Raw genomic sequence first — 27,216 nt, forward strand, 5'->3', positions numbered from 1 at the left:
GCTTTGGGACACCTTCAAGGTTACAAACGGCAGATCTGGGAGGACAAACCTGTTGCTTGACTGATTTCCCCGCTTCTCTGTGACAGTTCAGCCCGATCTCTGCAGCCCTGCTCATCCTAGTGCTCTAGAGAGAGGAGGGGACGGTGACTTTGATGTGGGCTATGGTGAAGTTACGGTGCAGGGTCCTGTGTGGTTCTTGGGAAGAACGATTTTTCCCCAGGAATTCCCTGAGCCCCAAACTTTTCCTATGGACACAGATCTGAATTTCTGCCCCTGCCTTTTGGCCCCAGCTTGCCTCCCAAAACAGGATCGTGGGTTCCCTGCTGTCCGTCCCACCATCACACCCCAGAGTCTCAAGCTGGGGTGTGACCCCTACTTCTGATAGCCATCTCCCAAAACCATGACTCTGCTCTGGAAGGTCCCTTTTCCCCTGCCTCCAGCCCTGCAACCCCACCCTCTGTCCCATCTCACGTCGCCACTAGGATGTCCGAAGACATTCTGCTGCCCAGATGGCTGCAGAATCAGTGACACTCACAGGAAGACGTACACCAGCAATCAAAAGTATGAGGAAGGGCCTACTGCCTTCCTTTCAGTTGTAGAATCACAGAATGATTGGGTTGGAAGGAACTTTAAAGATCATCCAGTTGCAAGCCCATTGCCATGGGCAGGGGCACCTTCCACTAGACCAGGTTGCTCAGAGCCCCATGGAACCTGGCCTTGAACACTTCTGGAGGAGCACGGGAGGCAGTGGAGGGGGGGAGAGAGGGTACAGTGTCACTGCTGAGTTTATAGCCCACCCAGGTCCTTGCCCCCTGCAGCAGGGCTGAGGTCAGCAACTTGTCCCTTGTGGCTTTCATGCTGTCCAAGATGTAGCTTCCCTTTCCCTGGGCAAGGAAAGGGGATGTCTTCTCTTTGGAAAAACCTCAGAGACCGGCAGGCACAGCAGCAAAGTGGCACCTCCAGCTCCTTCCTCACCCCCTTCCTTCACCACTGGTCTCCCCTGAGCCACCTTCACTTCCAGCCCTCTAGTTTCCAGCAAGGGATAGGGATATCAGAGACCCTCAAAAGGTGTGCAAGCCCCTCCCAAGGACAAAGACCACCATGGAAGGGAAATTTAGGGGTCAGCACCACAGATTGCTGCATGCTTTTGCTGGTTTAGTTAGATATGGGGTAGGTGACGATGCAGTCCCCTTCACACTACCTGTAGGCCACTTTACAGAGGAGCCAGAGGGACACAGAGAGACAACCAGCCCAGGAGGGAGGATGATATCCATACCCCCACCTCAGCTTCCCTGCGCAGCAAGCATGGGGACAGCAGGATGGTAGTGCTCTACATAAGCTGCCGAAATCAGAGCGCCTCCTCAGGGACCTACAAGCTGTGGGCATCCAATCTCAGCATACCAAAAAAATAAAAATAAAAAGTAATAAGTTGGGGCCCAGGAGAATTGGTGAGGGTGTGGAATGGCTCCATGTGGAAAAGGACACTCCGCCCCATGCACATGTCAGATCATGGGACCTTAGAAAGGAGGGGCAGAGCAGCCTGCAAAGGTCCCTCTGCTCCACACTCCGACTGTGTTTCCAGCCACAGACACTTCCCAGGCACACAGGGAAGACCTCCCTGCAGGGCTAAACCCATGTGCTCCATTTCTCCACATCTCAGACACACTTTCACCCTGCCCCTGTCCCTGGCTACAACTTTTTGCTTTTGTAAGGAAGAAACCACTGAATCCACTTTTCTACCCTCCGCCCCTGTATTTCTCTAAGTCTCAAAGACTCCTGCCTTCCCCTGAAGCAAGAACATCTCCAGAGCATCTCCCATATCCCTTTGGAGAGTCCCTGCAGGTTTTATTTTTAGATCCCTTTGAATACTGATGCTTTCTTACAGTGATTTAGGGCACGGGGGAGTCATTCACCTTCAGGCCTTACATTACTGCAGGGATGTGAACTTGGTGTGACTGGGATTGCTCACACGGCGGGCCAATGCTCCTGAACCAGAAATTAACCTCCATGAGTGCTCCAGCCACAGGCCAGCAGCCTCAGGCATCTGTAAAGGAAGCTTCTATAGCTCCAAGGCATCCTGCAGCACCTCCCAGCTCTGTCTTCAGAGATCATTTGGGAGGTTCAAGTGGAGCACAGACACGGCTCCTTAGTGATGGCCCCAGAAGACATTACAAATACAATTCAAAGCTACCTCATATAGAGCATGGTGCCAGGAAACTCTGCTGGGGCAGGGGCCCACTGTGGACAGGGCTGGTGACATCCCAGGGTGACACAGGTGCCACCTCGACAATCCCCTCCCTGGAGGGAGACATCTTGCTCTCGGTGACTCTTTACAGCAGTTTGCACAAAGCTGTTACAGCTTTGTACAGGTAATTGGTGCCCAGGGCTGCTAATTGCTTTGTGCCTGTTACCTAACCTGTGACTCATTCCTCCAAGCAGGCAGCCACTCGCCTAGGAGGTAAAAAGAAGGTGGGCTGGGGTGTGCAGGGAAGAGAGGGTCATTTATGTTTGCCCTGGAGCCCTCTGCCCCACTTCTCACCAATGTCCAGAAAAACTTAAGGCTGGATTTTGAAAGCCTCAGGGGAGAGAAGCTGGATAAAGAGTGAGCTTGGAAAAAGCCTGGGAGCAGGGGACACAGTGCTGCTGCTGCTTGGCTAGCTGGGCAGTGCCAGCCTGCCTCCCAGCAACCTCCCTTTGCCTTCCTTTCCCTGTGGCTGAGAGCACCGATGGCCCAGGGAAGTGCTGGGGAACATGATTCTTTGGGAAGGCACCAAGGGCTAATCTGGGAGCACAGGCTGACTACCCAAGGTGGAGGGGCCGCTTTTAACCTCCTTCAGCCTAGGCCATAGAGCTGGGGCTAGTTCCCAGTGCCAGCAGGGACACGAGGAAGTTTCAAGCCCTGAATCACAGTGCCTCACACATAGTGTTTTCTCTGAATACTCAAGAGCTGCTTTTCCCCAACAAAGATGCAAATTCAAATCTCCAAATCCATGACAGGGTGAATGGGAACTTGTTTTGGGACTTGTCTTCTCATCAGCTCAACAAGAATCCCACTTTGTTTGCCTGCAGGGCAAGCATCCTCCCCAGGGACTGGCTGTGCCGGGATGCTCAGGCTGCATCCCCTGGAGTGGATGCCACTTGGGAGCTTTCATCTGGAGCCCTGTGTATGCCAGTTTCCCCTTCCCTGAGAGAAGAGTTGCATGGCTCCAGGGCAGAGCGAGGACTTTGCTCTACATTTTAGTGACTGCAAGTTAAAATCTTCATTTTCTTTCCTCTCCCCTTCACTTTTGTCCTCATAAAAGACACAGGCAACTGGTTTAGAGCCTAAAATAACACCTCAAGGGACTCATGAAGATCAGCAAGTTAATCTTTGCTCAGAGCTTTACAAGTGCATGGCATCAGCAGAGCCAAACCACAGGGGCAAGGAGGACACAGAGAGGACCTGACTCTGCTGCTGGTTGCCCATCTTTTCCCACTGACCCCAGAATCAGCAGACTCTGCCTGACCTCATGCCCTATGAGCCCCAAGCCTCCCAGAGCCACAGACTTCATTTTCCTCTGGCATGCCTCAGGAAAGACTACCTACCACCACTCCTCCACAGCATGGCTATCCTGGCACCTCTTTCCTATGGCATCTGATAATGGTGGCTGCATAACAGGATTCAGAACCCCACAGCCTAAGTGAGCACTGCTGGGGCTGCCCAAAGCCTCCATCTTCCTCCTGCCAGAGTCTGAACCCACTCTTGGGTTCACCCATGTCAGGGTGAGAACCCCACCTTGCAGGGGCACTGTCCCCCTTTCTCCTATCAGCATGGCTGGGCCCAGTCTCCTTGTTGTCCTCCAGGAAAGTGAGGTAGCTGGCTTGTCACTCCACATTAACCAGGGCATGGAGGGATGCAAAGCTCTAGGTACCCCTGCCAGACACAATTCAAAACTCAAGTGAGTTTTTCCCTGACTTTCCTAAAGCACCCTGACCAACAGCAGTGCTGGGGAGAGGCAAGGGACTGAACACCAGGGGCCAAGTAGAAAAGGGAGGGGACCTAGTCTGTGGCACACTTAGCCTGTCCTCTCCCCACATTTCTTGCTGTCCGACAGCAGCAACAGCAGTGCTCCCTCCTTGCCTTGGAGGGCTGGGCAGTTGGGTCTCACCTAAAGGAGGAGAAAAATATCCCATCGTGCATCACCCATACCTTCCCAGTAACAACAAGCCCATAGCCTCCCACTCATTCCCATTATGAATGGTATTTAATTCTCCTTTACAGGCGGTTTGCCAATGAAAGGCTTCATTAATAATTTACAAGCAATGATAAGAACAGCTCCTATAAAATAAGGGTTTGTTGCAACCTTAGTGTCACTCCAGCTGCAGAGGGTCACAGGTGTATGAGCCATGCTCCCTGTGCCTTGAGACCAGAGGCGAGGTAGATGGGAAGAGAGGACCCAGGGCACACAGTGCCCCCAGGCATGGGAGATGGTGGTGATGGGCAAAGAGCTTGGAATGTGTGTGAGAAATGCTCCTATGCAGCCTGATCCCACACAGTTCCCCTACATTCCCTGTCTGTCAATCTGACCACGTACAAGGGCAGCCCAAGGTGACAGGGAACAGCCCACAGGGTTGGTTTCCACCACGATGGTGGAAGACATCTTTCCAATGAAATACCGAAAGCTCAGACGGGAGGCACTATATGTTACTTCCTGGCTCTTGGTGGCCCCTCAAGGGGATGAGAAAGGCTACCCTGGGAGGCCTTAGCTACCAGCACCCCCTCAGGGAGGAAGAACACACTACCTGGAGGGGCTTGGGAAGGCTGGGACCTCTGAGAGCAGCTCTTGGGGACAGTAGGTGACAGTAGCCACTCTGCTACCCGCCCCCACTCAGTCATCGCCCTCCTCAATCCACAGCGGGCGGGTTTGCTCCTGGAAGATGCATCCACGAACCACCTTGGGCAGCTCCTCGGAGTGGCTCCAGGCGTGGGGCTCCACTCGGGCCCAGGAGCACGGTAGGGTATGGAGAGCCTGCTCCACACCACGGCACACCTTCAGCACCTCCGAGTCCCGCTGGTCTGCCTTCCCCAGCAAGCTCCTACGGAAAACACAGGGGCAAACGTTACCCTTGGCATAGAGGGGTGGAGGCAGGAATGTGCTCGCACGTACAGAAAGCCAATTAATCCCCTCAGAGCACCAACCCCAGCAAACACATCCAGTGCTCTCGCCTGATCCTTGTTCTGTCTCTGAACAGAGACAAGGGCTTCTCTCTCCTCCCGTGATACCCTCCATTCATGCCACGCCGTCTTTCCTCACCTGAGTCCTCTAACGTTCTTCTCAGTGACCTCGACATGGATAACTATGGGGTATATTTCATGTTTAATTAGATCCCTCACACCCTCAATGCCCAGCTCTAGCAGGCAGTGTTTATTCTGGAAAGGAAATTGAATAGATTTACTGATTTAAATGGAGAAAAAATAACCCCAGCCCCTGACAGTTACATTAAATCAAATCCCATACTATGCAATATCATTGCTTTTCCAATACTAATTCCATTAAAAGTGAGATTTATGGACAGTGCCAATAGAAAAGGAGAGAATTAAAGAGCAGGGTCACCCACTCCATCACTGCCAATCCAACCCAAGAGCTCACTGGACCCCTCTCTCAGCCACAGCTCATCTTCACATTCCCCTTTGTTATTGCTGTCACCCACAGCCTCACATTTCTGCCCTGAGCAGAGCTGTTGCCACCTTGGTGAACATGAGGAATGTGAGAGCAGGGAGGTCACTTCTGAGTATGGCATGTCCCACTGCCTCCCCCACAAACCCCCATTTGCCATTTATTTTATCTGAGCTCATTGGAGATTCAGGCAAATGTCCATATCTGCTGCTCCACAACTCCACAGCACATCGACCTGAATCACTCTCCAAATTACACAGCCCCCAAGCAAGCAGCTCCTTCTCTATCACCACACCACTCTTCCTCTTCCCCCATTCAGCTGCCCCCTCCTCTCCTCCAGTCTGAATGAGGTGCCCCATCTTGGCCCTTTCTCCGCACACCAAAAGCCTCAGCACCTTCTCCATTGCCTCTCGGATCATGTGGATTCGACCACTCTCCCTCTGGTCCTGGGGGGCAGTTCTACACACAGGGTGCTCCTGAGTGTGGCTTGCACTGGGATCCCCTCCTGCCAGCTTCTCTGCAAACCAAGAGGAAATAGAGAGAGATGTCAGCCCTTTCTCCCTCTTGCACAGACTTTCCACCTCAGATCCCACACACTTGCTGCTGCACTGGTGCTTATCAAGTTCAGTGTTTATGGATTCTGGAGACCAAGTCTAATTACACAGCATCACACTTTGACATGGATCTCCTGCAGCTTTCTGGTAGGAAACAAGTGACATATCACAGCTGAAGACACCTTGTATGGCAAGAGCAGCACCTTGTGTTGTACCACAGCAGCTTAAGCTGGCTCACAGACATTATCCACACACTTCCCCACTGCCACGCTGTCACAACTCCTCCATACCAGAGTATGGCAGAAAAATATCTGGCCACTTTATCTTGCCAGAGAGGTTTTCTGCAGGGTTTGAATGCTACACAGGCTTATAGATGGCTCCTGTAAGTGAGCACCATGGCTGGGGAAGCAAGAGGAGTGGGGGTATGCTGGGAGAGTGGGAGAAAAATGAGGGAAGAGATGAATCTCCTTTTGCTGGTGGCAGTCTGCTCAGAGGCAGGACAGCAGACAGCAGCCAGTGCCAGCAAAGCAGCTGGAACAGAGAACTGGGGGCAGAGCTGGTTATACAGAGCTGCAGCATGGTCAAAGCAAGGACAACCAGATGCCCCTGGTAACTTCCAACAGAGGCTGACTCAACACACACACCCAGACCTGGCTTGGGAGCCACAGGGCCTGCATCCCAGTGTGGCTGAGGCAGGTGCCAGGCTTTACCTGCCCACCATGCTACTCTGGGCAGCTGCCCACACTGCCACAGAAATATGAGGAGGCATCATAAAAAGGCTTTTAGGAGCCGCTTGTTCCTAAGATGGAAATAAAGTAATATTTTTAGCAGAAGGCATGTTTGGAACTGGGTCCAGAGACATGTTCCAGTTATCCCAGGTTCCAGGCTGGCTGGGCATCCTCTGCCTGGTGGCACAGTACATCCCAGGTAGACCTGGATCCTGCAAAGCCATGTTTCCTTTGCAGGCAGCAGACTCTACTGGGAGATTGAAAGAAAATACAGGCAGCAAACAAAAGAGAAATGGCTTGAGGCTCATGGATTATTTTCCTTCCCTCACAGCAGGCAAAACTAGCAGGGAACAATGGAGTTTTTGCCCTCAGTGTAAATTCCCAATCACAGTAAAAGCTTGGAAGCAGGCCTCCGTGCATTGTGAGGGGGACCCTGCAGAGGGCTCAGCAGGACAGGATATATGGCCAAGTCACTCAGCTGAGAAGCCCGGCAGCCAAAATTTTCAGAGTCATCCCTCAGCAAGCCATAGATTTTTCACTACCTCCATCATTACCCCGCAAACAAATAAACCAACTCATTTTTCAGTACTGCAGTTGGCAAAGGGAGAACTCTAAACACTGGGAAAAGAGAGCACTGGAGAAGTGAGGAGGAAGGAGGAAAGAGGGAGTTGTCCTCTCTGAACATTCCCTATGGGAGAAATGCCCTTTCCCCAGCAGCCTCTTCAGCCATGTGTCAGCCTCACATGTATGGGCAGAAGGAAGAAGATAACAGCACTAAGGTTGGATCCTCCCATTCCTGGGCAGGAAGAGCTGGTATGAAGTCGACCTGCAGATCTCACATCAGCCAGGGCTTTCATCTCTGGGAAGAGCCACCCAGAGCAGCAAGGCAATGCTACACCACCATCTGCTGAAGGGAAAATAGAAGATCCCCATGCTTCAGGTGACCAGAAAGGAGGGCTGGGTTCCCTTTGGGCCAACGGGATAGGACACAGTTAAAAATAGCAGGGAATATCTTGCAGACACTCAGCCGAAAAAAGTGACCTGTCAACAAATATTACATGGGAAAACTGAGATTCCCACACTTACCCTCTGAAGAGAGATCTCATGGGCTTTCCAAGATTCCCATGAAACCATAACTCAATCTTCCAAGAAAAAAAAGAGCAGCTCTTCACTGAAATGAACTGAGCACCCACATATTGCTGCCTACCTGCTGGGCACACGTGGAAGTCCAGGCGAGAGGTGGGCAGGTCCAGCAGGTTCCTGATGAGCCGGGGTGCAATGCAGCTTGGGGACAGCACCACAGGACGGGGTGCCTTGACCACCACAGGGCGCACCAGGCTGTAAGGCTTCAGGTTCATGTCTGGGTCTGGAAGACAGCATTGAGGGAGAGAAAGCCAAAGGTGAGAACATAGGAGACCAGGCCAGCCTATAGACCATCCCATTGTTCTGTACCACCTCCTCATCCTGAATCATGGAGGCACCTACCAAACCAAACCATCTTATGTCCCAGGAGAGACCCTACCCTGGTGACAACACTCACTCATGGACAGATACCCTGGATGTAGACTCCCTGCCCATTTTCTGGGACTCCTTTGGGTTACACAGCAGTTTATTCTCCACAAAAAGTTGGATGACGAGGGTACAACTGGGTCTCCAAGGGTGACAGGGCAGGTACAGGGCTAACAGCTCACCTGAGCAGGGGTCCAGCCACAGCTGCTGGTGAGGCTGTTGTGGGCTCCCCTGTGGTTTGGATTTCACCAAGCGCAGTTGGCCCAAGGCCCGTTTCTTTAGCTAAGGAGAAAGTGAGGTCAGTTAGGCTGAGAGCACTCCCCTTTTCACACATATGCAGAACTGGCTGCAGAACATCCTCCGGCAAAAAGGATGGAGCACTCTTACAAAAAGCAAGGGATTGTGTCTGCCACCCATTAGGTTCAGTGTGGGAAGTGGGGAAGTGGTAGAAAAGCAGCCACAGAGCAGCAACACTGCCTGGCCTAAAAGCTTTGCTTGCTAAGCCATCGGCCACCTCTATACAAGTTGGTTCACCAAAAGAGGGGCGCAATTGTCTCTGAGGTGGCGCGATGGGCATAGGCACACACACACGGCCCTCATCACTGGCTTCTTTGGCTTACATTATTTCTGTGGCGTCTCTGTTGCCCAGGCATCTGGCTCTTCTTCTGGATCTTCAAAAGCTGATAAGCCCTAAAAAGACAGAGAGCTTGCACTCAAGGGACTCCAGAAGCCCCAGGGACCATAGCCTGCTGGGATCCTCTTCACCAATTCCACAGACCTGCTAAAGTATAGGCATATCAAAGCCCTCACTCAACCTCCCAGTCCCTCAAGGGCTCCCAAACACTACCACACTGGTTCCCGCACAAGACTTAGTCATCCTACACCATTGAGAGGCCAGTCTGCAGCCCCAGGACTGCTAGGGGATGGCCAGCACAGATAATTCGGGCAGGTACCCCCTGCCTCCCTCCTCACGCTGGTTACCTGCTGTAGTTGGGCACCGTGCCCTTGTCCAGGTCCCGCATGGTCAAGGGGTCAACGCGAGAGCAGTACCACTCCAGCCGGCCTTTGTGCATGGTGTCTGTGACGTGCAGGATCTCCCGACACTTCACGCACAGCGCATAAGGGTCAGATGGCTCCAGGAGGGACACGTTGGTGCGGACATAGAACGAGTCTCCAGAAAATTTCTTGCCTTCTTCCAGGGCTGCCCACAGAGGCTTGTATCCTGGAGCATAAAACACAGGTCACCACAGGTGGGGATGCAGTAGGTGACAGTCGCCAATAAGAAAGCCAAGTCCCCAGCACAGTTGTGATGCTCTGGATTGGGGCTGGTGTGCAGAGGAGGCAAACAGACAGAAGGTCTGTACCTCTGTCCCATAACTCAGAGGATGCACAAGTCACATCAGAGAGGGAAAGCTACTGGAGCTACAGCCAACCCCTGTGTCTGACATGGTGGCCTAGGACCAAACAGGAGAGGAGAAAGAATAACTGAGATTAATCTCCAGGTTTGAGTGGAGGGTCTAGAAAGGGAGGCAGAGAGTTCCGGTTCAAAGGTGACCCAGCTGCCAGCACCTTACCTTCTAGGTCAAGCTGAAAGATGAGACTAGACGGCTCATCCCAGTGCAGCAGGCTCAGGTAGGCAACCTCCCGTGTGCAGTTCTCTAGGGAAAGCACCTCTTCCTTCAGCGATGGCACCCTCAGCTAGCAAGGACCCAATGCTGTTAGACCTAAGGGCTGGAAAAGCATGCACCCCCCAGGCTCCCTCACCCATCAGGGTTACACAAAAGGTGTTACAGAGTGAAGCAGGTCTGGGAAAAACTGTACCTGAGGACAAGGCATACTCAGTCTGCCTCTGGCTCCCTCTTCTGCCTCTGAAATAACTGCTGCCAGCCATCACCCAGTCTGGATGGTGGGCTGCCATGAAAGGAAATGTGTGTGTGCATGAATGTGTGTGGGAGCAGGAGCACTGTCTTGTTTTCAGTTACAGGTGGAATATTAATTCAAGTAGTGCAGCTGTATTTCAAGTAGTGTCATTCTTGGCAAAACAAATGCCCTCCCCTCCTTCCAGGAGCTTTCTTCAGAGCAATTATTCTTTGTAACTCAGGAGGGTCACAAAGGCCTGAGAACTTGCTCCGGAATTGATTGGTTTGCACTGGGCATGTGCGGGATGCAAACTGCTCTGGAAAACTACAAGGTGACAGACAACTCGAGGGACACAAAGCCATCTTAATCGTGTGACTCCATTTTGTTTCTCCCTTCCCACAGCTCAAGGAAGAGTTTTAGAAGGTCTTGGCATTTTTACGTGCACAGGTACACTCAAGTGCCATGAGACCTGGGTGGGTGTTTGTGCTGTGTAAAGCTCTAGACAGGGAGCAGTCCTGGAAAATAAGAGAAATGGAGATGGACTTCAAGCTGGGTAGAGGTCATCTCGCACTGGGGATCACTCCACACTCCTTGCATTATCTCAGGTGCTTTGCAAACCCACAAAAGGAGCCCATTCCCAGACTCACCTCAATGAGCCGGCACCCTTCCCTGAGTCCTGTTTTTTCAACCCGTGAGCCTGGCTTGACCCACTGGACATAAATTCCTGTCCTGTTCCCTCCAAGGATGGAGATGTCTGCTCCAAGCCTCTTCTCCTGGGGTGAGGGGTTGCTGGGATGACCCACACTAGTGAGCTGTACCACCAGTGACCTGGCAAGGAGAAATGCCAAGTCTAGCAACTGAGGTTTACTGCCTTTTCTAAGAGCCAGTCCCCCATGCCTTGTGCCCAGCTACATGGTGTTCACTGCAGCACAAAGCTCGTGACTCACAGCATGCCCATCACCAGGGTACACAGCTTACAAAGCCCCACAGCCCCTTCTATCCCACCAGCCCCATCATCAAAGCCACGCTGGGCTCCCACATTCCTTCCCTACCCAGACAGATGCATGTCCATCCCAGAGCAACATCTCCACCCGTGCCATAACCAATAGGACAGTGCAAAAAATTGAAGTCCTGCTAGGAAGCAGGGATTACAGGATCTTCATTTCTCTCCTCTCCCAGTGAGAAAGGGTCTGCAACAGGAGGGGCAGAAAGGAAGGGTCTCCCAAACATGGCCCCTGGCACCACAAAATGCCCTGCCTCAAACACCACCACAGAGTGCCCAGCTCAGAGACCAGCAGTCACCTCCTGGTGACCTCCTTGCGGCTGGAGAGCGTGGACAAGCAGATCTCCGACTTCACCCTGGTGTAGGTGCTGCTGGAAGAAGAGGATAAGGCCCCCAGAAAGGTGCCAGGGAAACTGTAGCCTAGGAAAGAGCAAAAGGGAGAGGGAGCACTTTACCTGTACTAATGCTGCAGGGAGCTTGTGTTCTGGGGTGGGAAGGGTCTGCCATCCTCTCCTGACCATTTTCTAGCATCTGACTGGGAAACTGAGGCTACAGGGAGGCTTTGAATGGTCACTCTCAAGAAAAGGGTTTCCCATGTTTCCTGAGAACAAGAAAATCTCTATTCCTTTCATCAGCATTTTGGCCAGAAGGCAGAAGCAGCCAGGGCCACCTGGATGTGCCCAGAGATCAGCCACCAGCACCCACAACAGGACATGCCAGCATCAGGAGCTTCACTCCAGGAGACTTACAACCCATCACACAGGTAGTAGCAGATGAAGGGAATATCCAGTAACACCCCAGAGCAAAGGTAACTCTCTTCTCTTACCTACTCCCCTCAACAGCTCTCCATGAGTCAAACAGAGCTGATGCAAATAGCTACCTGCTCTGCAGAGGAAAAGCCAGCTTTTCCAGCTGCTGTGCCTGACAAGGCACAGGGGGATATGAGGGCCCATAGTACCATGCTACAGGTTCAGAGTCCTCGCAATTAGCTGTACAAACCAGAGGTGTGAGGGAGGGTCAGTTGTCCAACCCCTCTCCCCACAGCTCCCACTTCTTTTTACCTAAACCCATTGAGGAAAGCCTTGTACCTGTTGCATCTTCAATGCTGCTAAAGGAGCCACAGGATAAGCTACAAAGGAGATATAAAATGGATCTGTAAGGTAGCAGGTTTTCCAAAGCCTGTTTGTATCCCATTCTCAATCTTAGCTCCACAGAGTTCTCCACCACCTCCAAGCACCCCTGCAGCCACCACACAGCCAGCCAGCCTTTCCACTCAGTTCCTGTCCCAATCCTGCCAGCCAGCTCTCCCTGGACCCCACAAACTCCACAGAGGAGCCCCCAACAATCACCTTTTGTGGGGCATGCACCTCTCTTCCCACTGCCGACGGAGGATGGAGCCGATGCAGGGAGGGAAAGGGAAGGTGGAAAGGCGGTTGATATCCTTTTCACTGTCAGGAGTCGCATCCTTGGGCGGAGTGAGAGACATGCTTGCTAACATCGCCAACCAGCACCACTTCTCCCCTCCCTCAGGCCAGGGGAGCAAACAACTCCTTGGCTACCACAACCCTCTTTAGGATAATCCACATCCCTCCAAACTCCCAGGGGCACCTGTTTTCCCAAGTAGATAGCTCAGCTAGAGATCCATGACACTGCAGCCCATCTTTTTGCAAAGTACAAGCTACAGGAGCAGTAGCAGATGAAGAGACTACATTTAGCCGCCACACACAGAGGTGTGAGTAACCTGTGAGAATGCCCATTCAGGGTGCTCTGAGATGACAATTCAAGGAGTCAAAGGAAAGAACCTGACTCCCTTAAAAACAACACAGTGCTGCTACAAGATTCAAAAGGGTCTGGATTTCTCCTCCAGCATACGCAGATTAAACAGCATTTTAGGGAGGATAGCATATTACATGAGGCTGTTGGTTTCTAGGGTGTCATATGGGATGAAGCGTTTTCACACACTTTAGGGCAGCATTGGCCAGTTTGTTAGAGACTAAGAGCTTTGCATCTGAGATCTGCTCACACCTTATACACCACCCCGCGCCCAGTCTTCCACCGAGTCACAGCCCCACAATGAAGCCACTCCAATGCCTGTGCACCCTTCCTGATCAGTGTCTCCACTGGCCTCAACTGAGGGCCAGCCTCACATGGTCAAGCACTCACCATGCTCTGAATGGTTGGATCCCCTGGGAATGGGGTAACAGAAGTGCCCAGAGTATCCATGAGTCCATTCGTAGGGTTGTCTATGAGGCTCCAGGTGCTGCTGAGGTTGGAGCAGAGGGAGTAGGAAGAGCTGCACATCTGAGAGAGAAGGGACTCCATCATCCCATTTGCATCCCCCAGAAATCAGTCCTGACCCATTTGCCTTCCCTCTTTCCCCTTCCTTCTCGCCACCCTCACCTTGCTGAGGCTGCGGCCGCCTCGGCACCGCTGTAGCTGTGCCTGCAGTGTGCCATTCAGCCCTTCTGCCTGGCTCAGCTTGCTTAGCAGCTCATCCCGTTCCTCCTCCAGGGCCCGCACACGTCTGCGGTAATGGTCCTTCTCAATCAGGCTCTGAGAGTATTGCAGCTGCACCCCATCGCGGCTCTGGATGGCCTGCAAGGAGCCAAACTGAGAGCAAGAAAAGATACAGAACTGCATTGCTGATCCACACCTCCCACCCTCACATGGCTGGACAATGTCCACTGGGGAAGGAGAAGGTATCCAGAGCCCTGTGAGAAGCAATTTACCTGGTCCCTCTCTTTTTCGATCTCCTCCAGCTGCAGCAGCACTGTGTTCATACGATGCTTGTAGAGATCACAGTCCTTCTGAAGCGTCCGGTACTTCAGTTGCAGATCTTCCACCTCCTGGAGGTACTGGTAACAGCAAGCAACAAGCATTAGCTTTTCTGAAAGTGACTTCTTTACAGCCCCCTCCCTCCCCTCTCTTCCAGGCCCGGCTTGGTGCGCAGGGACAGAGGCAGTGATGAATGCTCTACCTTATCCCTCAGCTCTTCAGCCCACTGCAGCTCATTCTGCAGGGAGCTGAGTTTCTGACAGAGATCCTGCCGATCATCTTGGGCTTCCTTCCAGTCATGCTCCAGGATGTCCAGGAGGATCTGCTCAGAGCCTGGCACTGGGCCCTCACCAGGTTTCTAAAAGGCGAGAAGGTGCTGTCACTGCACCACAAGCACCAAGAGAGCAACAGACCAAGGGTAGTGACTGGCAGATTGGCACAACTGCCATCATCATCCTGCATCAATCTGCTGTGCACTCCAAAGTGACACTTGTGAGCATAATCAAGAATTACAGAGCTGGAAAAAAGCACCCATCACTACCCAGACGCAATGACAGCACCAGAGCCAAGCAATATCCTCAGGGCATGGGACAGGCCATGCCAAACCAATGGTTTCCCCATCTTTCCAGCAGCTATGTAAACTGCACTGGGGGTGGCCCAGGAAAGGAGGTGACCTGGAGCCTGCCCTGCCCTGGCAGGTACCTGCAACATGCCCTGCAGCTCCTGCAGCGATGCTGTGAGCCGCTGGTTCTCAGCCCACAGCTCAGACACGGTGTCAGGGTGGCCCTGCTCCTCTGCCTCTTGCTGGGGTAGTGCCGATGCCTGTTTCCGCAGCAGGCTGCACTCCTCCTCCAGGCTGGAGACTTTGCATTTCAGCTGGTCCACCTGCAACCCAGGGAAGAAGCAGTCTGACACACATGGCCCTGCACCTCTGCCTTATTAGGAGAGCGAAGCAGAGAAGGTGCTGAGAAGAAAACAGGTATGGAGGTGAGTAAGGCACAGGAGGCAACCACAGTAACCATGTGAAGGAGTATTCTACTGCTGGGACAAGGTTAGCAGCACAGCTGCACACAAAAGCTTCTCCCTCAGGGAAACAAGGAAGAAGCACTTGCATAAGCAGATTCAGGATCATCTCTTGGTGCAACAACTTTCTTGCTACCCTGGGGCATCCACAGTGCAGCTGGCCTTGACTGTGGGTGGACGTGGGACCTCTGGTGCACTGCCAGGGCCAGCAGCTGAGTATCTCCTAGATAGACTCCTAGACAGCTGGGAAACAAATTCATAGTAGAAAAATCCACTGGAGGCTATTTAGTGTAGGAGGCCACCTCAGACCTGTGAGGTGTTTGAGGTTCAAGCTACTGGAGGTTGCAGAGTACTACAGGGGCATCATAATTCCCTGGCCTGGTCTCAGACTCCTCCATGTCACAGGAGACAGTGGAGGTCAGAGACTTAAGAATAATAAAGGTCCTCCTAGACCTGTAATGACTTAAGATTGATCAGAGAACCAATTTCACAGGTAAGTAAGGCTTTGAGATGAAATGGAACAGGAGAAACCTATCAAAGCCACCGAGGAGCCCTGCCAAAATTGCCAAGGAGGGATTCGGGAATTGAATTACTTCTGTGAATCTGCCCAAAAAACCTACAATGACTTTTTGGGGACCAGACACTTCTGGACCCAAGAGTCAGGAGGGGAAGGCAAGTTGAGACACTGCTTTCAGGGGGATTTCTTCAGCCCAAAGTTACCTACAAGTGATTCACCTCCTGCTCCAAAGAGGCCCAGAGGAGCTGGCATTGGCAGGAATACCAGAAAAAAGGTAGGGGAAGATCCCGGCGCTGGCAGAACAGAATGAGGTATGAAGAGGAATCACAAGGCTGTGTGAGAAGTCCAGGCCCAGACTGGTAGGGGGAATGCCAGGAGGCAGCAGAGCACTTAAAAATATCAGCTATTAATAGGTTCAAGGTAGGGCTGTCCTTGCCCAGGCAGGAAATGGGTACATGTTTGCAGGAGGTGAGAGCTTGGCAGCTGGAGTGCAGTGTCACGAATTCCTTCAGCTATGCAGGGCATGAGTCTTACAAACGTCATGAGAGACATGAGGAGGTGGTGGGGAGTGGCAGGGGGAGTGGAGTCTGGGCCAAAAGGCTCCTAAGCTCAGCAAGGCGGGCTAGGCAGCTCCAGACAGTACACACGCACCCAGTGTGGGTGGCTGCACAGCCACCGGCCTCACTAGGGAGAGGAAAACACAAACCCTTGAAGGGGAAAAAGTAAATACACACAGCTTGACAGAGTGAGCTGCCTGCTGCCTGCCTGTGCTGCCCAGAGAACAGAGCAGGCAGCACAGGGCAGCAAGCACAGGCAGGAGCACACAGGACATCTTGCAGTGCCAGCAGTCAGGCTGAGCAACATGGGATGCCAGGGAAGCCATCCGCCCTGCTTCTGGCTCCTCTAGCTATGTACCTCCAACTATATCAGTTGGCAGGAGCTGGTGATGTATCTCCAGCTGCCCCCGAGCAGTGGTGAGCCTCCTGCACTGTGTCCATATCTCAGCCTCTCTGCAGGGCCCATTTCCATCAAGAGCAGAGCAGGATCCCCAACACGCGTCCTGTGTGCCATCAGCTTTCTTCATGCTTACAAGCCACCATGTGCAGATATCCATGTGCAACCTTCTGGGCCATCCGACCCACATCACATCCCGCTTCCCACCCTTGTGCTCCCCAGGATCCTACCAGCAGCTGCAGGTCCCTGCTCCGCAGCACGGCCACGTTCTTCTCCTCACAGAGCTGCGCATAGCGCATGGCCATCATGTAGTTCTCGTCCTTCAGCCTCAGCAGCTCCACACTGTTGGAGTCCCACTCCTCTCTCAGCCGCTGGCAACGCTCCTGCACCTTCAGGAGCTCCTTCAGCTGCTGCTCCAGACGGACCTGCTCTTGCTCCAATGCCTGGTTTTTCACCTGGAGCTGGTGTTCCTTCAGCAGGTGCTCTTTCCGTTGAGCCCTCACCTTCTTCACCTCCATCATCAGGAACTGAGTGAGCCCCTCAGGGCCTTCTTCATCTGGGGAGAGACAAAGGAGAACCTGTTCCTGGCCGCTGAAACAGAGGTAATCCCAAGAAATAGATTTGCCCAATGCTCTGTTTTCCACCAAGAGGTGACAAGTTCTCGTGAGGGTTTGCAGCCCTTGTTTTCCCCGGCTTACGGCACTACAGTCTATCACACCTGTATACTTGGCCCCCTCCCTGCCAGTTCCAGAGTACAGAACTGTCAGGATTCCTCACACACTGCCAGCATGAACCCTGTTTTTACAGAGGCATGTGAACTTGCACAAAATTTTCTGGCCCTTCCCATGCAAGCAGCAGCTGAAGGAAGAAGAGAGCACCTGCTCCTACCCAGGATCATAGAGCAGCGCTGGGCTGGTTCCCTCCCCGTGAGCCGTGTGTAGTGCTCTGGGTAGTAAAACTCCAAGGATTCCAGGAAGGCTTCATAACCTCGCTTTCCACGGCGCCGAAGGATATCCATCAGGTAACCTGGAAGAACAGATAAAGAGCTAGAATGAATTCCCTGCAAAACAGAGAGAACCCTGTGTGGCCCCACTTCATCATATGAAAATACCATCTCCATCAGTTCTACTTCCACCCACAAAAATAGGAATGGCTAGAGGAGAGAGAATGAGGTGATGGCACTGCCCTCTTCTGTGTGCATGCAGGGGGAGGCCCAGAGAGGATCAAGGGGACGCCCTGGGTACAGAGCACCTCAGAGAACAACAAAGCTGAGGGAGCAGTGCAGTGTGTGTAGCATCCACACTGTGTCAAAACCAGGTTAGCTCCCCCAAACCAGGCCCATCCAAGTGCAAGTTTGTGTCTTCTCCCACCTGTCTGGTTGCTCTTGCAAGGGAATCGGCATGAGTTCAGCACCTCCTCCTCATCCTGCTCATCTATGACGCGGCACTGGCGCAGGTACGGGGTGAGCTTGGCTGGGTTCAGGGAGCGGGTCAGCTGGTGCCGTGCACTCTCGATCTTCTCCCAGATGGTATCTTCTTCCTCCTCCTGCTCTGAGAGACTGCTGGCTTGGACAGGCACATTCTCCACAGCTAGAAGGATAAAAGGAAAGGATAAAATGATGAGGAATGATGGAGGAGCACAGCTGGAAGGCATGAGTAGGCACTGGAGAACATGAGTTGAGGTATGATCCTGCAAATGATCCATTAGTCTTGCAAATACATTACAAGACATTTCACATACAAATGGGTTCAGCAGGATCTTGAGTGTCCACCTAGAGCCTTAGATATGCAGAAGGCAAGTGGCACATAAGGGAGTTAGAAGCTATACAGTAGGAAGTCTAGAGAAGATATAATCCTTATCTCTCAAACATTCTTAAATCCTCCCAGTCATGACACACCTTCTCTTTTGCCCCATCCTTGAGAATGGTAAACTGTCAGGACCAAGAGTTTTCACAGCCTGGGACATGCTTTCTCACACCTGGGACAGGAAAGCATCCAGCAAATGAAACCCTGGCACTGTGCACCAAGCACTGGTGACGAAACAAGTTCTCAAGGGCACCATCCCACAGAGAAGCTTGGCTACAGGTACTGGAATCAGCAGGGAATCACGAGGATATCTTTTATCTATCTTTCACAGAGCTGTATGGAGCCCTGAAAATATGTAGCAACAAGGCAAGTACTATGCCAATCAAATAAAGCAAGAGAGAACTCCTCAAGTGAATGGGCCAAAACCTCTCAGAGCCACGGTGAACCTGCTCCATTAAGTCCTACAAGCTGTGATGGAGCAGGTATGCACAAGGTACCCTCTCTGCAGCTATGGATCAACTCAGTGTTACCTATTTTCACTAAAGAAATGAAGTCTGCTCCACAGGCCAGCACAAATCCTTTTAGCTGTCAAGGCAAAGCACAGCAAAGATCTCCGGAGACTTAGAAGCCGTTTCTCCTCCAACATGTGCACGGTTACCTGCTGCTCTGGTGCTGGCATTAAGTCCAGCTTTGGTAGTCCAGGCACACAAACATCCCCAGGGACAGGGCAGAGGTTCACATTCCAGGGGGAAGGAAACGTCCTAGCCTTTTTCCTTTTCTCTGGAAATTTGGGGGTGGAGTTCTGTTGGGTTTTTTTTCTTTCTTGTGGTGTAAATGATATCATGGTATTGCAGACAGACAGCACAACAAGGAGAGCTAAGAGAGCTGTGCAGAAGTTAATCCTCCAAATACAAACACAGGAGGCTTGGAGTCTGACAGATGGAAGATATCAGGAACAGAGAATTGTTGACACCACAGAAGATTCCCAAGTGTCTCATTTTCTGCACCAAAGAGTTTAGGAGCCTAAATACAAATATGGATTGCTTTAGGTTGAATAAAAATAGTGTTTCTTGCAGAAACTGAACTCTCATTTGAGACTCTTGCAACAAGTATGCTGGAGGAGGACGCAGCAGCAGGTCACAGAAGTTGAGCTGTTTCAAACACCACAGCAGATTTATCCCTTTAAGTGAAACTGTTTCTCCAAGAAACTCAAGCCGGCTGTGCAAGCCACGACCAGCTTCTGGGCAGGCAGGTTCGGCAGAGAGGGAAAGGGAGAGAGAGGGAGAGAAGGAGAGGGGAGGAGTGGGCAGAAGGTTCCAGAGCAGGTAGCCCCGCTCCCACCCGGAGCAGCCCCACTCCCGCAGCGGGCGGCGAGAGCACTTCCCTTTCGCCGGTCTGAAGGCGCTCTTCGAGAAATGCCGAGCCGGAGGCTGTTCCCGAGGGAAGTGGCCGGGGAAGAGGATAAGAAGCGCAGACATCCCCCACCACCACCGCCACTCCCGAGCCAGGGCGAAACTCACGTCCCGGGGCGATGCCGACGAGCAGCTGCCGCCTCCGCGGCAGAGGGGGCCCAGCGGGGCTCCGCCGCCCCCGGGACCCCGTTTGCGGACCGGGGCTCGCCCCTTACCTGCCATCGCCACTCCGGGGGCTGCTCCCCGCTCCGCTCCGAGCTGCCGCCTTGCCGCCCCAGCAGGTGTGTCTGAAGAGCCCTCCCCACCCCGCCGCAATTTCCCACCCTCTTTCCCTGCCTCCCTCCCTCTCTCTCTTTCCCTCCCCCGTCCAGCCGGCTGGAAAGAAGCCGGCAAGCCCCCGGGCTATGGAGAGCTTAGCTCTGCCCGCCTGCGGGGGTCGTGGGGCACTCACCGGCGGGGTGGGGGCGGATCCCCCTCGGCCACTCCCGGTTTCTCAGAGCCTTCGGCTGCTCCTCACCTGGGCGAGCCGGGAAAGGGTTTTTCTCTGCGTGTGTCTTGTCCTTCTAACTCGCCTCGGTCCTCAGCCCCGGGACAGAGCTACTCCCCGGAAGGATGTGCCTCGCCAGCCACTTCTCTTCCGAAGCGCACCCGACAGGGGGAAAGGGGGTGCCCGCCTTGTCCAGGACCTTGCCCGGGCAGGATGTGGGTCTCCTTGGCAAGGCACAGCCCCCTCGCGCTCTGTTGCAAAGAGATTCATAAGGAGTGGCTTCCTTTGGTTCCAGGGCTGCAGAAATTGTAGCCAGGCCACCCAAGTTGTAGGCCTGGTTCTGGATGGAAGGGGGATCCAAGCAAGGGGAAAGAAATTGAGAGTGCTGGAAAGATGCCTGATCCAGGCCAAGAAGACATCCCACAGGCTAGGTTTTGGCTACAGTCCTCAGGTGTGTCCGTGGGTGGAACTGGGTGTGGAGATACCCCAGGGCAGTGCGATGGAGATGTACTCCATGGCATGCTGGAGCTTGCAGCCTGGGCCTGACCCAGCCCTGAGTTGCCTAGGCCAGGAGTGGATGCTGGGAAGCCATGCTCTGGTCCAAGTGGCCACAGCAATCCCAGGAGTGGACCTGTGTGTCCACACAGCATCCCAAAAAGTTTGCACAGAGTAACCTCCATACCTGTCACATACTCAGTTGCCCAAATCTGTGCATACCACTGGACAAAGAGGACTCTAGGAGAGATGGAACTGGACACCAAAATCAAGCCTCCCCCCTCAAGGCTAAGATGTTTTTCATTTTCTCTGGCAACCCTATTTCACTCTCATTTCATCACTCTCAGCTGTGTCAGACCTCAATAGCCAGGCTATGCAGTGCAAGCTCTGTACAAGAAATTCCTAATGCATTATCAAGCTCATAAGAAATGGAGTTCGCAGATTCTCCCCAGCCTTGGAGTCAGCCCACAGGGTAGCCCAGAGTACTGCATTGCTCCTACCCCTTCCAACACACTCAGAAAAGGGAGGTGCCTTCAGCACCCCACCACTGCAGCTTCTAGACCCCATATCTGCATGGGAATCTTCCTCTCCTCATTCACATAAGGGAAGAAGCAGATGTATGAACTGGGCCACCCTTTCCTAAAGAATTTCTGCTGCACCCAAAGTGAACATCTTCATTTGTTTCTCCTCGAGGGCCAATGGCAGGGCTCCCGCACCAGTTTCAGTACGGTGATTTGCGGGACGGGAGGCTTTCATGAGACCCTTTCCCCATGCTGCTATGTTCTTTTCAAGATCAAGCACAACCACCACCTGGGAACTGAGAGTACATCTGTGTGACACACAGAGCACACAGCCTTTTTGTTGCAAAATACACACACATATTGAGCAAACGCCAGACACGTGCATGAATGTGGGGCTTTCAGCAAACTGCCCTAGGATGGCATCCATCTCAACAGGCACAGGTTGACACCCTGAGCACATGAATTTGTTGTTGACTCACCCTCCCTGGGGGGATCGCAATAGCCCCCTCCCCTCCCTTATAAGCCCAGCACTGCACAGCTGCCACACAGAAGGTGCATGGTGACCCAGGACCACCAACAGCAGGGCACAACTCTGTCTCCTGCCTTTACCTCGAGCCAGTGGCATCCAGCTGAGTGATGAAAAGCAAGTACAAGCAAGGCTGCCTGCTAGGAACCTGTTCTGACTCAAGCCATGTCAATTTTTGCCTGCTAGTTATTCTCTCGAAAACAACTCAGGTCTCCCTCTCTCCCTCTCTAGTGAAAAGATTTCCTGAGCCGGATATTATGTGGTGATAGAAGATAAGATCTTCACAATCCTGATAAAAGTCCCAAAGCAAGAGCTGGTTTCTCTCATTCACACAGAGACAACCTCAAGGCTGATGACAAAGAAATCCTCTTCCTCCACCCACCCTGACCCCACGGGCAGTGGCTGCACTGCTTTGTGACTCAGAGCACTCAGACATCAGACAGAGCAGGTCCCTCATCAAGAACAGCTAAAGAAATATCTTCACCCTAGATTGCCCACGGAAGAGTATCAGACATCCAAGTCCAGGGAAAAATAAATAATTCAATAATTGACTGGTACTGCAATAAGGGCAGATCCTTTGACTGACTGAGTGACTAATTTCCTTTTTTTTTTTTTTTACAAGCTCCATTACCTGTTCTTCGTGGAGAGTCTCTGAGCTTGGCAGGTACTTTACATGCAAGAAGACGACCCCTGTCTCTGGGCTGGGTAACTGATCCGAACAGTTCCTGAGAGGAAAAATACATTTCATGCTTGTTTTTTGGCGAGGGTGTGGAGGCACAGGGATGCAAAGCTCATGCTTTGGAGAGAAGCTGCAGTTGTATAAGACAACCCCAGTTTGCTGGAGATACACAGTCCCACCAGACTGCACATGCTTACAGCCAGGTATTACATTTCCAAACCAGCTTTACCACTAACACTTGCTTTTGTGCTGGCACACTTGAGTTCACACTAGGAATGACACTGGAGTGTTGGGGTGGGGTATTTTTTTGTTCTTGTACTGTTGGTTTGGTTTGTTGTTTTGGGTTTCTTTTCAAATCCTAACCGAAATAGTCGGACGGGTAAAACTTTCCAAGCCACACGGGCTCGCACAGGAAATCTATAACAAGCTGGCAAATGTAGAGCCACGTGTTATTTCCACTACCACAGGAGGGGCTTAGCACATATAGCCCACAGAGTGTGGCAGGCTGCTGGGTTTTCTGCAGAACCTTGACATGTGGGGTGAGAGATGGCACTAAGAGGTCAGAAGGATCCCTCCGAGGCAAGTGAGCCCGTACTGTGGAGAGCCGAGCTGGATATGCCTTAGCACTGCATTGTTTGCCCTCTGCCTGAAAATAGCTTTAGGAAAGTCTGAGGCGGGGCAGGAATTCAATAAATTCCTGATTGTGTGGCTAAAATACCATTGGTACAAAGCTCAAGCAGTGGTTACAGATGGTGAGCTGGGTGCTCTGTAAAGTCTTGCCCTGTGTTTTGGGAAGCACAGTAAATTTACAAAGCTGAAACTGCCTACCCACACAGAGTCCAGAATGTAAGCCAGTCAGAACACTTCAGCAATATACTTCTTGCTCTTTTTTTTTCTTTTTTTCTTGCTTCTTTCTTTCTTTTTTTTTCTTTCTTTTTTCTTTTTTCTTCCCCAATCAAAATAAGCTATTCTTCTTGCAGCCTGGTGATTTGCAGACTTACAGCTTCTATTGAAGTTTTAAGGGGAAGGTTTGCTAAGGTCTCCAGGGTGATCCCAAGTCAGGTTGAGGAAGTGAGTTTGAAATGACTCCCCTAATAATAAAAACTTCCACCCTGCAATAGCTGTCCCAACACGATATGGTGTCATGAAAAAACTCACTGCAATTTCTGTTCCTGTGTGGAAGAAAACAAATGCCAAAAACACGAAAGAACTTGTGAAACAGAATTATCAACTCCAACCTGATATAACTGGCTCATATGCTGCTTCACACCGGATTAGTTAACACACACAGGAAAAAAAACTTTTCTTAATGACACTCATCAAACTTAGTGTTTATATTAGCAGACTTCGCAAAGACTGTGACAACCTGCTCTTTTGCCTGACACTTTTAATAGCAGATGTAAGACCACTGCAGCACCCTGACAGTGGTTTATTCCCTTCACAGTAGTGGCTGCAGAAGGGAGGAGGAATGTGGAATGAGGTCCCCCCCTCAAAAAACAAACGGCCTTTATAGCAGGAAGGAAATGTGTGTATCCGTGTGGAGATAGCAAAACAAGCAAATATTTCCTTCAGCATTCCTCCCCCTCACCACAGGAACACACCCATCGCCTGGAGCTACAGGAGGCAAAAGCAAGTGGGAGCCTTTTGGTAAAGTTTTGGCAAGAAATCTGTGTTCTCATTAGGGCACCAGAAGTGTGCAGGGTCACACGGAAGACCTGAATTAGAGCAGAATGACAGGATTAGAGTCACTAAGATGAGCTTTCTTGCTCCAAGGCTGCCCAGCTGCCCCTGGCAAAGGCAGCCCCTGGGCTCAGCAGTTGCTTCATTCTTAAATATTATCCCAGTGGGATTAGTCCCAGCTTTTTTTCTCCTCTCTCTTCAGAATATAAGCCATCAAGAGTCCATCTCATTCGTCACTGTGAATCCAGTCTGGTTGGTCACCCTTTGGGACAGGACCATTAAAGTCTGCCCTCGGCTGCATAAGAAGGGTCTGAACAGTGACAGCACAGAGGTTACAGTGAGTACAGGGTGGCAATCTGCTCCCCCCAGATATGACCCACTCTGTCTAGAAACTGGGAGTGAATTCAGCTGTCCAACAAAGGATCCACCTTTATTTTTTACTGGTACATGTGTAAGCAGAATTTGTTTCTCAGGGAGAAGAACCACATGGTCTGAGGGTGTACCCACAAAGAGTGGGTAGCTGCTTCCAGAAGAAAACACTAAGAGGAGAGGTGGTGGGGAATGGAGCCAAGAGAAGGAACAAACCCAACGGCATTCCAACTGCAGCAAGCAGCAGCTCACCAAACCCAGCCCGTTTGCCTTAGTGTCTCCTTGTACACCAAGGCTGCAGCCACCAGAGGTCAATGTGACCACATGAACCTCACCCAGCTGCTGGCTGCTGCACCCCTTAGAAACTGGGACGTCAAATGCAAGTATGAAGTAGTGTTTTCCACCTCTTAGGCCTTAACTTTGGGACAGATTTGCATGTAAACCAACATTCAATGCAATAATCACAACCTCAGCATTTTCTTGGGGGGAAAAAAAAAAAAGAGCCTGGGAATGACCATGACTCCATTTAGCATCCTGCAAGCCCACCAAATTGAGACTCTTACTTGGCTGTGGAACCCACGAGTTCTCCTGACACCCTGAGCATGTCTCAATCCTACTGGTTTCAATATCACTCAGATATTCTCACCAATGCCAGCCTTGGTAGCAGGAAAGGGGTGGAAATGGGCAATCTGTCCTTCCCTGAGTCCCACTTCTGCTTTCTGGGATATAGGTCTGTCATAGTGAATGAGGTCTGCCTCAGATGCAGGCTGGCTGGATAAAACAAGTAGCTGACCTGCAGCTAGAGAAGGGGAAATGGGTTAAATGAGGCAGGGTCATCAGTCTGGAATAGACGTCAGAAAGGGATTATGAGACTGCAGAACAGAATTCGCTGCGTCTAAATAGCCAGCCATTCCTCTACATTCCCACACCTACCAGTTCTCCTCTCTGTCTCCCGTATGTCCTCCCCTAGAGCCCCTCAGACAGTCACCAAGAAGCCCCATCCATCCTGGCCTCCCTTCATCACCCATGTGGACACACACCTAGTCAGAGCAAACAAAACACTCCTATTCCACCTCTAGCAGAGCTCCAACCTTGTGGGATGGACAGGTTTCCCCAGACATCTTCTCCAAGAAGACTCGACTGCACTTCAGGATTATCAGTGACCCCCTCCACACTGGCCCTCTACAAAGCCAGCTGCCCAGACCAAGCGTGTTTCCACCATCTCCCAAGAACATTAGCTTAGGATGGGAGCAAAGAAGGTCCAAGAGGCAAACTCTGGCTTGTCTTTGCAGGGCAGATGAAGGCAAAGACACTGAGAGAGTGAGAAGAACCAGCTCAGATATCATCATAGAGATGAGCAAACTGTCTGTAAGCCATTTGAATTCAGAAGAACAACTTGTCACCAAGACATCAGCTGCTTAGCTGGGAGCTCTGCTCACCCCACTTCAGAAATACTCTGTATGCTTCAACAGGAGGAAATGAAGAAGCACAGGTGGAAAAGACCACTTCCATCTTCCCTTCCTCTTCTCTGAGATGATCCAAGTCCTGTATGGGTCCTCTCCTGAGCTGGTATATAAACACACCCCAGGGTGTTCAGCTGCCAAAGTCCCTGAGTCACTGTCAGGTGGAGACTGGCCAGATGTTGATGGAGGACAGGCAGGAGGGGTGATACCATCCCACCACACTCATACTAAACAGGTGACATATCAGGGAAAGGGACAGGTCAGGACTATATCGGAACCCTTTTTTTCTTGGCTGGAGAGCAAAGCAAACTTGTCCAGGACATGAACAGGAAAAGAGCTAGGAGGTAAGAGTACATGCTAGGAGGACAAAGTCTGTGTAGAGAGGGCAGAGAACAGCCAAGTGTAACAACATTGCTTGTAACACTGCTCCAAAGCCATAGGGTGTCACCACCCCACCAGCCAACCCCTTGGCGAAGGAGGTGGTTGGGCAAGGCCAAAATGCTTTGTGTCAGCCTGGCCTTAAACTGGAGCCCTTGCACAGGGAAAGATATGGGAAGCCAAGGGCTGTGCCTGTTCCTGCCCCACAGACCTGCTAGGATTCCTTGCTTCTGACTGTGGGGCCCTTCCCAAGACCATTCATGGAATGGCTTTAAAATGACATAGAGCAGGTTTAGATTAGATATAGGAAGAAATTCTTAACTGTCAGGGTGGTGAGGCACCGGAACAGTTTGCCCAGAGAAACAGTGGAAGCTCCATTCCTGGAGGTATTCAAGGCCAGGTTGGATGGGGCTCTCAGCAACCTGGTCTAGTGGAAGGTGTCCCTGCCCTTGGTAAGGGGATTGGAACTGGATGAACCTTAAAGTCCCTTCCAACCCAAACACTTCCATTATTCAGTGATTCTATGACCTAAACTGCACCCAGCTATTCTTATCCTACAGCTGCTGCACTGAGCCAGGCCTGGGCTTACTTGTGGGTCTGCAGAGGGGCTGTAACTCCCATGCTCCTGTTAATGCTGCCTAATGGTGTGTCCTCCAGGGCATCCACCAGAGGTTGCACAGAACACCCCTCAACCCATGCTCAGCACAAGCCAAGGACTACAAACCAAAGCTGAGATATGACAAATCCAGTACAGATGGGACCTAAGCCAGAGCAGTAAGGTACCAGAGGTGAAGAAAAGAGCATGGCATCTCGGGCCTCAT

General features: G+C 51.9%; 1 protein-coding gene across 4 annotated transcripts; it reads right to left on the reverse strand.

The window, feature by feature from the left end:
* Positions 1-603: 603 nt before the first annotated feature.
* Positions 604-20,087, reverse strand: CARD10 (caspase recruitment domain family member 10). Of its 4 annotated transcripts, XR_010720883.1 has the most exons (21): positions 17,951-18,233; positions 17,469-17,606; positions 16,811-17,136; positions 14,789-14,971; positions 14,289-14,444; positions 14,041-14,166; positions 13,712-13,906; positions 13,475-13,612; positions 12,661-12,776; positions 12,400-12,440; positions 11,611-11,731; positions 10,956-11,136; positions 10,023-10,146; positions 9,430-9,670; positions 9,069-9,138; positions 8,631-8,730; positions 8,147-8,305; positions 6,053-6,174; positions 5,295-5,410; positions 4,783-5,076; positions 604-4,148 (listed from the first exon to the last, which is right to left on the reverse strand). XR_010720883.1 is itself a non-coding variant. In XM_066184065.1 (20 exons), the coding sequence occupies exons 1-20, from the start codon at positions 18,231-18,233 to the stop codon at positions 4,869-4,871; spliced, it is 3,144 nt and encodes a 1,047-aa protein (XP_066040162.1). In that variant the 3' UTR covers positions 4,164-4,868. The 4 variants fall into 4 exon arrangements, 3 of the variants coding, with proteins under 3 accessions (XP_066040162.1, XP_066040163.1, XP_066040164.1); XM_066184065.1 differs by lacking the exon at positions 604-4,148 and having other exon boundaries at positions 4,164-5,076; XM_066184066.1 differs by lacking the exons at positions 604-4,148; positions 4,783-5,076; positions 5,295-5,410 and adding an exon at positions 20,013-20,087 and having other exon boundaries at positions 5,417-6,174; positions 13,712-13,921; positions 17,951-18,169.
* Between the last annotated feature and the right edge of the window lie 7,129 nt (positions 20,088-27,216).

The sequence above is a fragment of the Chamaea fasciata genome, unplaced genomic scaffold, assembly GCF_029207755.1.
Source record: "Chamaea fasciata isolate MVZ Bird 193981 ecotype frontalis unplaced genomic scaffold, bChaFas1.0.hap1 SCAF_5, whole genome shotgun sequence".
Taxonomy (NCBI): Eukaryota; Metazoa; Chordata; class Aves; order Passeriformes; family Sylviidae; genus Chamaea; species Chamaea fasciata.

Bases quoted from the DNA above. Each gene is read 5' to 3' on its own strand.
- CARD10 (XM_066184065.1), bottom strand. From the start codon at position 18,233: ATGCCTTCCAGCTGTGCTCCTCCATCATTCCTCATCATTTTATCCTTT. The intron at 13,613-13,711 runs GTGAGGGTGGCG...CTTCTCTCTCAG, and splicing joins GCGGCCGCAGCCTCAGCAAG to ATGTGCAGCTCTTCCTACTC. The intron at 6,175-8,146 runs GTAGGCAGCAAT...CTTGGTTTGCAG, and splicing joins CTTCCACGTGTGCCCAGCAG to AGAAGCTGGCAGGAGGGGAT.